Here is a 12323-nt window from a genome sequence, read left to right as displayed (position 1 = left end):
TGGCTCAAGCTCCCTAGCCACAGTCATAATATTATATAACAAAACGTTTCTTCTAAAACAACTAAAACAACAAATGTCAGTTTTTCCTGAATATTTTAGAAAGCGGGTTGGGATACTTTTCATTGTCATTTTACATTGCCTTGAAAAAAAGGGAGGGGAACTACAGCCTATGTTGACCCACCAACTAGGTTTGTTAGCATTTGAAGCATTTTTATAAATGTTTATAATGGAGTACATGATGGATTAAAACTTAGTGGAATTAGATCATATGAATTCCTTCTTAAAGGGTAAATGCCCTAACATGATCAAATAATTTTCTAAGAAGTGAAATCTTGGCCCATATGCTTATTTATTGAAAATCGGGGTATTTCACATTGCTGAAAGAACACACTAGTAGGAACACTTGTGATATACTGAATATTGTTTTATCTAATGCCACTACTAGACAATTTTTTGGGCATGGAAAATTGAATTTACATCTCTGTGGAACAATTCACTAGTCAAGAAAAATTACTTTTAGATTTAGACATTTAAAAAAATGCTTATACATTTCTTTTGTGATTTGAATACTGTTATGATAACCCAAATTCTGAGGCTCTAGCCCTGTTTGGGCATTTAAATGTAAATGAACATTTTTTTCCCCAACTAATAATTCAATTTTTTCACAAAATGTCTAGTTCCATTTTCTCAGTAGGTCAAAGTGCTATAAAAAGGCATTACAAAGGCATCCTTTGCATATGTAATATCATCATAAACTGATATCACACTGAAACAAAAACCATAGCAAGTCACTTATTTTTTAAGAGTAAGAAACAGAAAAAATTATATATAATGTAAAACTGTGAAACACATACAGAAGATCGCCTCAATTAAAAACTTTATCCTTGGGATCCCTGGGTGGCACAGCAGTTTGGCGCCTGCCTTTGGCCAGGAGCACGATCCTGGAGACCCGGGATCGAATCCCACGTTGGGCTCCCTGCATGGAGCCTGCTTCTCCCTCTGCCTGTCTCTGCCTCTCTGTCTCTCTCTGTGTGACTATCATGAATAAATAAATAAAATCTTAAAAAAAAAAACACTTTATCCTTAACTGTATGCTTCTTTAACATTTTAATGTACATTTTAGAATGAAAGAAATCTGTTTATATGTTCCAGGTGGAGTTCTTAGGTTTAAAGACAAAGAATCAATGGAAGCTAAGAAGACCATCCCCTGTGGATGTCTTTTATTTTTTATTATTTGCATGGGGAATCAGAAAAAAAGCACCTGGCTGAAAACAGATTTCCTGAGTTCTGGCTCTGTTACTAGCTAGCTGTAACGTTCCGTGCTCAAGTTACTTAAAACTGTTGACCTCTGTTGTAAAAGGAAGGCATAAGGTGATTTATAAAATCCATTTTAGCTTTAAAACTCCGTGATTCTAATCAGTTTACTGATTTCAAAAGGTAGTACAAAATATTTTTGAAAACTGCACAACTCTTTAGACAGGTTAAGAAAAACCATATCCCTAAATTAATCACTAGTGCTTCTTTATCCTGGTCCTAACAGGGGACAGACAGAGCAGGAAGGAGCAGCAGAGCACAAAACTACCATTTCTAGCACTGTTTAGATGTAGTTGCTTTTGGCAGGGAAGGGGGGTGGTGGGGGCAGGTAAGTAAAAGCAAATAAAAGTAAATAAATGAATGAAGACACGCAAGGGAGAAGCAGCAATAATGAGGCTAACAATATTAACAATATGCTGAAAGGTGTCTTGAGTGTCATGAACCCAAAGGCAATTTTCTCTGCTTAAAAAATATCCATGCCTGGGGTGCCTAGGTGGCTCAGTTGGTTGAGCATCCAACTCTTGATTTTGATTCAGGTCTTTGGATCAAGCCCCATATCAGGCTCCATGCTCAGCAGGGAATCTGCTTCTCTCTCTCCTCTTTCTACCCCACCCCCCCACCCCCATTCAGGCCCACTAGTGTGCTTACACTCTCTCTTATCAATCAATTAATCAATCACTTAATCTTAAAAAAAAAAAAAATTCCATGCCTGGCTCTGAGTGTGGTTTTCTGCAGCAACTCTCACACTTTCAGACCCGCCTATAGTTTGCTCACAAATCTAACAAGTGTGGATGGTTTATGCAGGCTCAACATTGTTTCCCCTTTATTACTCTGAAGGGAAAATGAGGGACTCTCTTTGAAGAATGGATAGTCAGATGAAAAAATTCCTGTGTGTCTCAGGCCTTCTTAATTCTGGCTTAGAAATAGATATATTAATGATGTCCACACTGCAGGCTGAGGGTAATATGGCCCCACAACACACCATGTGAAAGGTTGGACCCGCCATGTTTTAGAAATCCTCACTTGGGCAAATAGACCCATGATACAGGCTGTCACTTCTTGGCTATGTTTTAGTGGGATATCAATCCACAAGGCTCTTGCAAGTAAGGGAGTCAGTGGGTAATTTCATGGAGGATGGTTAGACTGATCTTCTGATAGAGAAGGAAGAGAAAAGCTGGCTTCAACTCCAGAGAAAGGGTGCACAACAAAGTGAAAAAACTGAGGATGGTGGAGAGCATGGAGTCCTAGTTATCTTTAATTCAGAGGTGTGCCTGAAGGCAACCACTGGGGAGGTAGGTCTACAGCTGATCAAGACAGTAAAGGCAGGCCTCTTCAGCTATGCCTTCCAATTTCTGCTTTAGAGTCATCAACAATTCTTTTTTTTTTTTTTTTAATTTTTATTCATTTATGATAGTCACAGAGAGAGAGAGAGAGAGAGACAGAGGCAGAGACACAGGCAGAGGGAGAAGCAGGCTCCATGCACCGGGAGCCCGACATGGGACCCGATCCCGGGTCTCCAGGATCGCGCCCTGGGCCAAAGGCAGGCGCCAAACCGCTGCACCACCCAGGGATCCCCTCATCATCAATTCTGTTCAAATACTTCAAAAGATGTTGCTAACATTTCCTATTAAAACCAAGCACAGATGATGAACCACCTTTACAAGCTTTTTTTTTCACTCAAAAAACACTTATTAAACATCATTATATGCCAATGGGAGTAATAAGAGGACAAGTGGTAACTCCTGCCCTCAGGGAAAGTAGAATCTACTAGATAGGTAGAATATGTATATAAAACACAAACCTTATCTGAAGATTACTCACCAAAGCTTGTCTACTTCAAATACTTCAGTCACTTACGCCTGCCAGGGTTCAGAGGAGTATCTAAACATACAGCAACTGAGGTCCTTTCTTCTCTGCAGGCAGGCGCAGGAGTAATCAGGCCTCTATGGGGGGGCGGGGGTGGGGAACCCTGACTGCTAGCTCTTTGCTAATGCACAGTATGGGACAAACTGTCAGAACAGGCTCTTGTCTTAAGGGTACAAGAAGCTTCTAGCTCAACGTGAAAATCAATTTCTGAAATACATTTTAGAAATAAAATTCCAGATTTCATTGCTTATTTATCATTTTTGTAGAAGTTCCTTTTTTTGGTTCTCTCACACAAGATGGGACTATTCAACATAAAACAAAATCTCCATTACAGTATAACTGGCTCACAGCAATAAAAAAAACACAAATCAAGGACATCAAGAAACAACTGATTTTAAAAGATAGTTTTAAAAAAGCAATTAAAGGGACTTCTGGTAGCTCAGTTGGTTAAGTGTCCAACTAGCTCTTGGTTTTGGCCCAGGTTGTTGGCTGAAAGGCATGAGATCGTGCCTGAGTTGGGCTCTGTGCTCAGTCAGTGGGGAGTCTGCTTAAGATTCTCTTCTCTCTCCCTCTGTCTCTCCCAAGCTGTATGTGCACTCTCTTTCTAAATAAATAAATAAAATCTTTTTTTTTAAAAAAAAGCAATTAAAGGACTATTCAAACCAGTAATCTCCAAAACATTTCTAATTTCCTTTCAATACAATCTTGTCAGGTAGACACTGTTGGCTTCATGTGACAGATGAGGAATCTGAAGTTTGAGAGGTGAAAGGATTTATTCAAGATACAGTTCTTGCACCGAGGAGGACACAGTCTTTGGCTCTGCTCTCCTTATTTTACTCATTTAATCAGCTGTCAAATTCTATGGATTCTACACCTTGGCAATTTCTCTTCCATTCATCCCTCCTCTACATAACCACTGCAGCCCCCTAGTTCGGAACCTCCTAAGATTCTTTCCTAACTGGTTTCCTTGCCTCTTCCCTCAGCTGGTATATGTCACAGATTGGTCTGGAAAGACCGTTTTGTTCAATTTCATTTCCTTGCTCAAAAACCTTCAATAAAGTCATTTCTCAACTAGGCATTCAAATGCTCTTCCCAATTTGTACTCGAGCGACTTTTCTCACATCATATTTCCTTATGTATCCACCAAACACCCCAAGCTTCAGCCTAACAGAAACACATGCTTTTATTCAGACACTTTGATATTGCCCATCTCTCTAATTCTGCTTTGAGAAATGACTTTCTTAATTCTTCCCATCATGTTCCAATTCCAAAACACTTAATACGAGGACGAGTTCAATGCCACCTGCGCTTAGAAGCCTCAGCTTCTCCCTCCTCAGAACTTCCATGGTATACCTTGTCTCCTTTAAACACTCCTGACCGCCAGAGAAATAGTTACTAAGTAACTATTAAGTGCCAGGCACTGTAGTAAGTCAGAGAATGCAAAGATGAACTAGAACTTTTCCATAAAAGCTTACAGTTTAATTAGAAGACAAAAGTGAACAAAACACATCTCCTAAGTTCCATAAAAAGTGGTCAGCTCAGGAGTCTACCTGAGCCTAAATGAAGGATAAGCTTGGCTTTATCTAGAATATTGAGCAAGGCATACCAGCAGAGCCAGCATGGGGCTGAATGGGAAAAGATGCACTGGTGCCTGTTATCAGGACCACTGCTTATACATAAACTATCTCCTGTTGTTGGGCTGGAGTTGGGGAGTCCACGTGGCAAAATGGAGAGAATGGATTCTGAATTCCCCAACTGTAAAACCCTCATATACACAAAAGACTAGTTTATGAGGTATCATTTCTTTATAAATAACAATGCTTCTGATCAACCTTCTGAATTTAATTGGTCACAGGAATTACCAGATCCATTTTAAAAACATATTAGTAGATAGTAAAAGTTTAACAAAATAATCTATCATATTGTCAAATCTGAGTTCTTTGATGTACTGTTCTACTGCTCAGTCTGTCTCTCGTCCTCCAGAACACCCAAACATTCACAACTTCCAAAAGCAAATGGCTAAAGAGCAGTGAATTCACACTCCCATTTAAAGTACACTTAAACATGTAAGAAGCATCTCCAACCAGAGCCTCCTAATAATTTCCCATTTTGTGGTTAGCAACTTCCTAAAATTACAGAATGTGTGCCATCTCGGTTGGCAGACACAGCTCAAAGGATTTTCCATTTTTCTCCTCAGCACCAATAAATCCCAATCCATACACATGGTTTCCTAATTTTATTTTAGTATTTTTTTTAGGAACTCAAATTGGTCAATATAAAGCGAAATTATGTAGTGAATAGTTTATTTTCTTTTTTTTTTTTTAAGATTTTATTTATTTATTAATGAGAGACACACAGAGAGAGGCAGAGACACAGGCAGAGGGAGAAGCAGGCCCCACGCAGGGAACCCGACATGGGACTCGATCCCAGGTCTCCAGGATCACACCCTGGGCCGAAGGTGGTGCCAAACCGCTGAGCCACCAGGGCTGCCCTGTAGTGAATAGTTTCTAATAGGGATGAAGACTATAAGTCTTCACCATATATATTTACGTTAAGGAAGAGAACTTGCCCTTCACACTACTATTAAAAACCTAGAATTTGGGCATCTGAAATAATGGAAGGCAGGAAGAGAAAACAAGCAGAAAGAGAAATGGGCCATGGGGAAGAGAGGTGTGGTGAGGAGCTGTATAGTAAGTGCTACATCAAGAGTCAGGGAGGGCACTGCTGGCTCTAACAGTGTGAATGGGCCTGTAACCCCTTTCCCCAAAACAAGACCACAGTAAGAAAGCCGGACAAAAACTGTCTGACAGTCATTTCACATTCTGGAAATCAATCAACATAAGAAATTTCTTGAAAAATTGCTAGAGCTTAAGGTAAGACCAGCAAGAGGCCACATACATTGCCAGTAGCTGCTCCAACCCACCACCTCATCCCTGCCCAACACCCCTTCCCTCAGTTCTGTGGGAGAGAACTTAGTTTTTTACCAGGACAGGGTCAGGGCCATGAAAACCAGTAGCTGTGCTACCAGAAGGGGTAAACTCAATTTGGAGCACTGGGGCAGTGGTGGAGGGAAGGAGTAGAAAACTCATAGTCCTGTTGGCCAAAAGTGGCAAGTCTGGTAGGCCCTAATGGGAAATATAGTTCTTCTTTCTTGATCTTGTGGGTCTGAGGTGAGTGGTGGAGCAACCAGCAACATGAAAGGGAGATCCTGGAAATGAGAGAGTCACGGAGGAGCTAGCTATGCTCTCCTCACATCTGTGGCTGACTATGAAAATACAAGCATGAGGAAGGGAGACATGAGAGAGCCCAACAGAGAGAAAAAGCCAGGTGGACCTGAGAACCGGCTAAACTCTGAACTTACTTCCAAACCTACAAACACAAGAGGGTGGGAAGCTTTACAAGCTTGAGGTGCTTTTTAAACACAACTTCCGCCCAAATCACTGGCTGACCACAGAGCCTGGGTGACACAGGGATAACACCTAGCCAGGCTAAAGAGTAAAAAGGAGACGGAAAATCGCTAAGATTTTGTATAGAAACAGCAGTGGCTGCACACCACATTCCACAGTTTAAGCTCAAGCAAATTACTTAAAACATACACACAAACACACACCAACACTGCTCAAAAAAACAAAAAAACCACTTCAGAGTTGCTGAAATGTATTACAAAAATGTCCAGTTTATTAAAAAGTTACAATACCTGTAAAGAAACAGGAGAGTGTGACCCAGACTCAAGAAAACAAACAGTAACTAGAAATAGACTCTTGAGTGGGCCTGGATGTTGGATTCAGCAGGTGATGTCAAAATAGCAATTACAAAAAAAAAAAACACAAAAAAACACACACACACACAAAAAAATAGCAATTACACATGTATTCAGAGAAATGAAAGAAATATGATGACAAGGAATCTCAATAGAGAAACATAAATCACAATGGGAATTCTAGAGTTGGAAAGTACAATGGCTGAAATACACTAGATGGGCTCAACAGCTGATGCAATGTGGCAGAACAAGAGTGAGTGAACTGAAAGAGATGTTAACAGAAATTCTCCAATTTAGTGAACAGAAGAAAAAATATAAGATTCTTTAAAGTAAAAATTACAATACTGTATTGTTGCATTTCTAATATACATTTGTCTCTATCAATACTTGTCTTATCTATTTTCTGCTATTAATATAATCACTTCAGGTCTCTCATGATTACTGTTTTGTATGACATCTTTTTCCTTCATTTTATCTCAAACTCTTTGAATCCAAGGTGTGTCTCTGGTAAAAAACATACAACTGGATCTTGCATGAATATACAGATGGCAATAACAGTACAAAGGATGGTGAGGAATGAATATATATTAGACCAAAGCTACCGTATTTTACCAGAGTAAGACACACATACACATGTGTGCCCCTGCAAGTAAGCAGCAAATGTATGCATCAGTTATAAGTTGAAGATGTAATCTTCAACAAGTCTCAGTCAGTTTTAAAAAATTGAACCATACAAAGCATGTTCTCTTTCCACAATGGGATTAAATTATAAATCAAGAAATTTGAGAAATCCTCAAACATTTGGAAATTAAGAAACACACTTGTACGTAACCCAGAGTCAAAGAAAAATCATAAGTAAAAATTTAAAAATATCTTGAATGAAAACAAAAATAAAATATATCACATTTTATAGGAAACTTAAGGGTAAATGTATAGCTTTAAACACATATCAGGAAGAAAAAAAAATCTAAAATCAATGATCTAAGGCTGCAACTCAAGAGGCTAAAAAAAAAAAAAGAAAAAAAAAGAAAAATTAAGACCAAATCAAACTCAAAGCTAGAAGGAAGGAAATAATAAAGATCAGAATGGCAATCAATGAAATACATAACAGAAAAACAACACATTAAAAAAAAAATCCATGAAATCAAAAGCTGGTTTTCTGGAAAGATGTACAAAATTAATAAACCTTAGCTAGACTAACCAAGAGAAAAAAAGAGAAGGCACAATTAGCAAAATCAAGAATAAAAGAGGGGTTATCACTACAGATCCTATAGAAATTAAAAGGGATTATATGAAATTATAAATAACTTTATACCAACAAAATAGATGATTCAGATGAAAAAGAAAATTCCTAGAAATTACCAAGATTGATTTGATGTGAAATAGAACATAGAAATAAACACAGAAAAAGGACAAATAAAAATAAAACTAGAAAAATTAGCTAGTAAAGAAATAGCTTTAGTAATTAATATACTTGATAAAACCTCAGATTTACATTTTATTCCTTCTTTCCACAGTTGTTCTGGTAAGTCTATGGGTTTATAATCTTTTGAAGGTGATTTAGAAATGCAGCCAAGATAGCAGCCGATATATTCATGATTCTGGAACAAACACTATGGAATCCTCATCTGTTACCCATCATGCTTACACCTTCTTAATAAATGGTCTGTAGCCCATTACTCATGAAGTATAAAATTATGTGCTTCTATATATAACTGATCAATATTGAAAAGATAACATGTTTTCAAGGAAAGAATGGATTTCTTTGTGGTCTAATATCTAATAAAAGAAAATGGAAAGTATTTGAAGGTTAAAGCCATCCTTATGCAACACAAGCTTCTACTATAAGGCTCTTTATTGGGAAGTAAATCATATCAAGTGTTTTAAAGGCTGGATAAGCTCTCCTGATAATCTGAAACAGGAAGAGCAAAAAGAAATCTAAAAACCAGACACAGATCTTTCTATCAAGAGCACCGAACATTTTTATCTTTGGAGATAGACCATGCAATCGCACAGACAGTATGACTTCCTGTGTGTTGATACATATGTGATATATACCTACTGGTTGATTTTTGACATTTCTTTTTTTTTTTTTAAGATTATATTTATTTGAGAGAGAAAGAGAGAGGGAACACAAGCAGGGGGAGAGGCAGAGGGAGAAGTAGGCTCTCCATTGAGCAGGGAGCCTGACGACGGGCTCGATCTCAGGACCCTGAGATCATGACTTGAGCCAAAGGCAGATGCTTAACCGACTGAGCCACCCAGGCACCCCAACATTTCTTTTATTTTAGCAAGTTAGTATAAGAGACAAAGTCAAAGAGGTAGGCTGGGGCCAGGGATTAGTAAACAAAGTACAGGGTTTGGATTTTATTGTAAATATGTAAGGGAATCATTAGAGTTAAGCAGGAAGTACCATTATTTGAGAAGACAGAACACTAAGTCGGTTGTTGTGTGGGGAAGGGATAGTCAGGCAGCCAGCAGTTACACGAGAAATAAGCCATGAGGTCTGTCTGGACTACGGTGGAGATGACGACAATGATAATGTACATGAATTCAACTCTTTTAAATCTCCTAGTGGCCAGCAGAAGCAGGCACTGCTGTCGTTCTTTGCCAGGTGCAGGTATGTATTTGTTGTCACCGAGCAAGCCAATGCAGGAAAGAGGTTAAATATAGTCACGCCACTAAGCAGGGCCCCACTCAAAGCCAAGAAATCTGGCAGGATAGCTGAGCTGTTAAGCATGTACACCATCCAGTCAGAGTACCAAGATAAGGGAAAGAATGAATTCGAGTTACAGTTACTGGATTTGCAAATGCACGGGGTGTGGAGATGAAGGAAATGGAGAAGACTCCTAGGTTTTGCGTGAGTAGCAAGGTGAATTTAGTAGTAGAATTATACAGACACAGGAGGGGGGTTCCTAAGGACCCAGGCCTGGAGTGCTGTAACATCTAAATACCGAACAGAGGGGAGCTTGGGTGGCTCAGTATGCCTTCAGCTTGGGTCATGATCCCAGGGCCCTGGTATTGAACCCCATATCAGGCTCTGTGCTCAGTGGGGAGTCTGCTTGAGATCCTCCATCTCCCTCTGCCTCTCCTGCTGCTCCTGCAAGCTCTCTCTCCCAAATAAATAAATCTTTAAATTAAAAAAAAAAAAAAAACTGAACACAGAGATAGGAATTAGCAAAGGGAACTAAGAGAGAACTTCCAGTGTGCAGGAGGGCAACAGGGAGTATCCTAAGAGCAAGAGACTGAGCAGGTCTGGGGGGAAGGGAGAGGCAATGTACGGGATGCTGCTGAGAGACTGTGTACTGTGGCAGCACAGGAGGGCACCCCTCCTAATAAGGAGGTGTGGCCAAACGAAGCTTCCTGGTGAAACTGACCCAAGTGTACCCTTGTCCCTGGTGCCTCACCTTGTGTTGTCTGGCCGGTCTCTAGACCCTAAGCTCCCGGGCAATGACTGTGAGCTCAGTTTCTAAGTCCTTACCTTCTAATTACAATGCAAGGGGTAGAAATGAAATTACGTAAATGCTATGTAGTGTCAAGTAGATGCTAAATTAATTCAAAGGGTTTTCTGGTCTGATGATTCAGCTGAAGATTTGAGTATGATGACAAGCACTCTTCCATTCCCCACCTCAGAGTTCACATACCGTGAGAGATCCGTTTTGTGTGCTGGGTGAGTTGCTACTCTGCTCCCCGTGGGCCTGTGTACTTCCGTAGAGTGTCAGGTTATGCTCACTGGTCTGGCCGGCATAGTCCTGAGTGTGTGGCACTCCATATTCTGTGGGAATTCCATTCTGTGGAGGTGGTGGAAACGGGATGGTAGTAAAAGGCTGAACCATTGCGTCAGGAGTTGTTGTTGGCTCCTGGTTACCCTAAAACAAATAACAGAAGAGAAAATAAGGAGAAAAAGTGATTTTAAGTTCTCATTACATGACTATTTTTAAGGTGAGGATACAAAATTCTCTGAATATTCTCTCTCTGGTCAGGTAAAATGGGGAGACTTACTGCCTCATGACTGGGGAAAACATTGCTGTATACAGAGATGTACACATGTAGATACGCAAATACACTCAACTTTGGTCAATTTGTGGTTCTTAAACAGGTCTGTGACCATATTAAAGTTGATTAGTTACCAAAGAGTCAAAAATTTTCCTTTAAACCAAGTTTTTTTTTTTTTTTAAAGATTTTATTTATTTATTTATTCATGAGAGACACAGAGAAAGAGAGAGGCAGAGACACAAGCAGAGGGAGAAGCAGGCTCAATGCAGGGAGCCCGACGTGGGACTCGATCCCGGGTCTCCAGGTCACACCCTGGGCTGAAGGCTTAAACCAAGTTTTAAAAAAAAATGCCAAAAAACTTCTCTAACAAGAACAGCTGTAAGAGTTGAAATTAGTTTGGGCCTTTAGTATTTTCTTCAGGACACTCCCTATCCCTTCACAGAGATTCTTAGTGGAAACAAAGTAATTTCATTAATCTCTAATTCATTGGCAATAGGCAGGGTGGCATTATAAATTAAGTTCTCAAAACAAGATAACATAGCTCTTTTGATTTTAAGAGCACAGAGTTCAGAAGAAAGTATATTATTAAAAAAACAAATCTCTATCTTGAAATTTAAACATTAAGTCTCGGCCACTAGTTTAATAGTTAAAACAAATAGGTTCCTTAAATTATAAGTATGAGAGAGAGAAAAAAAATCCCCAAGTAAAAAAATTGAAAAGAGTTCAACCTCTCCATGTGATCACCATTCCCAGAACCTTATCTGGAATTCAGTGTGATAACTGAAATATTAATAAAGAGAATGCAGGAACTACAGGAAATTATCAGAAGGAGCCATTGTGGCTCCAGAGTCCCTTCTCTCACTTCTGTCCTCCGTTTAGATACAACAGAATTTGAATCTTATATAACAGATTTTGCAAAGCACCCTCTCTTCTGGCTTCCGACTTTATTCCATAAAAAGGAAAGCCATTATTTTATGGAAGATACATAAGTCTGCAAAGTCTTGGGCTACTGTCCTTCTGTAAGTAGTTGGCAGAGATGGACAAATGCTTTAAAATGTCAGCATTTTTTTAGGCATTCCCCTACTCCCATATTTAAGACATCTTATCATTAGGCAACCAAAGAAAATCTGAGTTTTTGTCACTTGGTATCCTCCTACTCATGGGCATCACTTCCATCAAACAAGGGAACAAATTATTCCTCTCTCCGTCCCAGTTATCCATCTTTCCCCTCAGTTCAAGAGGGGATTCTCTACCTACGGAGAGCTGTGGGGAAACAGAATTTTCAGCAGCATTTTCTAAACATTACTCCATGCTTCCGACATTAATTTTATGGCCATTAAACTAATAGTTTAAATAAAATGAATCCAAAGCTGCAGAAAGATCTCAC

General features: G+C 39.3%; 1 protein-coding gene across 16 annotated transcripts in view; it reads right to left on the bottom strand.

The window, feature by feature from the left end:
* Window positions 1-12323, bottom strand: part of RBFOX2 (RNA binding fox-1 homolog 2) — a 277497-nt gene that overhangs the window by 50326 nt on the left and 214848 nt on the right. For all 16 annotated transcript variants that reach the window (XR_005987793.1, XR_005987794.1, XM_041755049.1 and 13 more), the window contains one exon: window positions 10585-10809. Coding sequence is in view for 14 of the 16 variants with exons in the window: in XM_041755049.1 (XP_041610983.1) it covers window positions 10585-10809 (225 nt within the window). In the remaining 2 variants the exon portion in view is untranslated. The remainder of the gene's footprint in view (window positions 1-10584; window positions 10810-12323) is intronic.

This window comes from Vulpes lagopus, chromosome 5 (assembly GCF_018345385.1).
Source record: "Vulpes lagopus strain Blue_001 chromosome 5, ASM1834538v1, whole genome shotgun sequence".
Lineage (NCBI taxonomy): Eukaryota > Metazoa > Chordata > Mammalia > Carnivora > Canidae > Vulpes > Vulpes lagopus.
The sequence above is the reverse complement of the archived record's forward strand: the minus strand, read 5'-3'. Positions and strand labels throughout refer to the sequence as shown.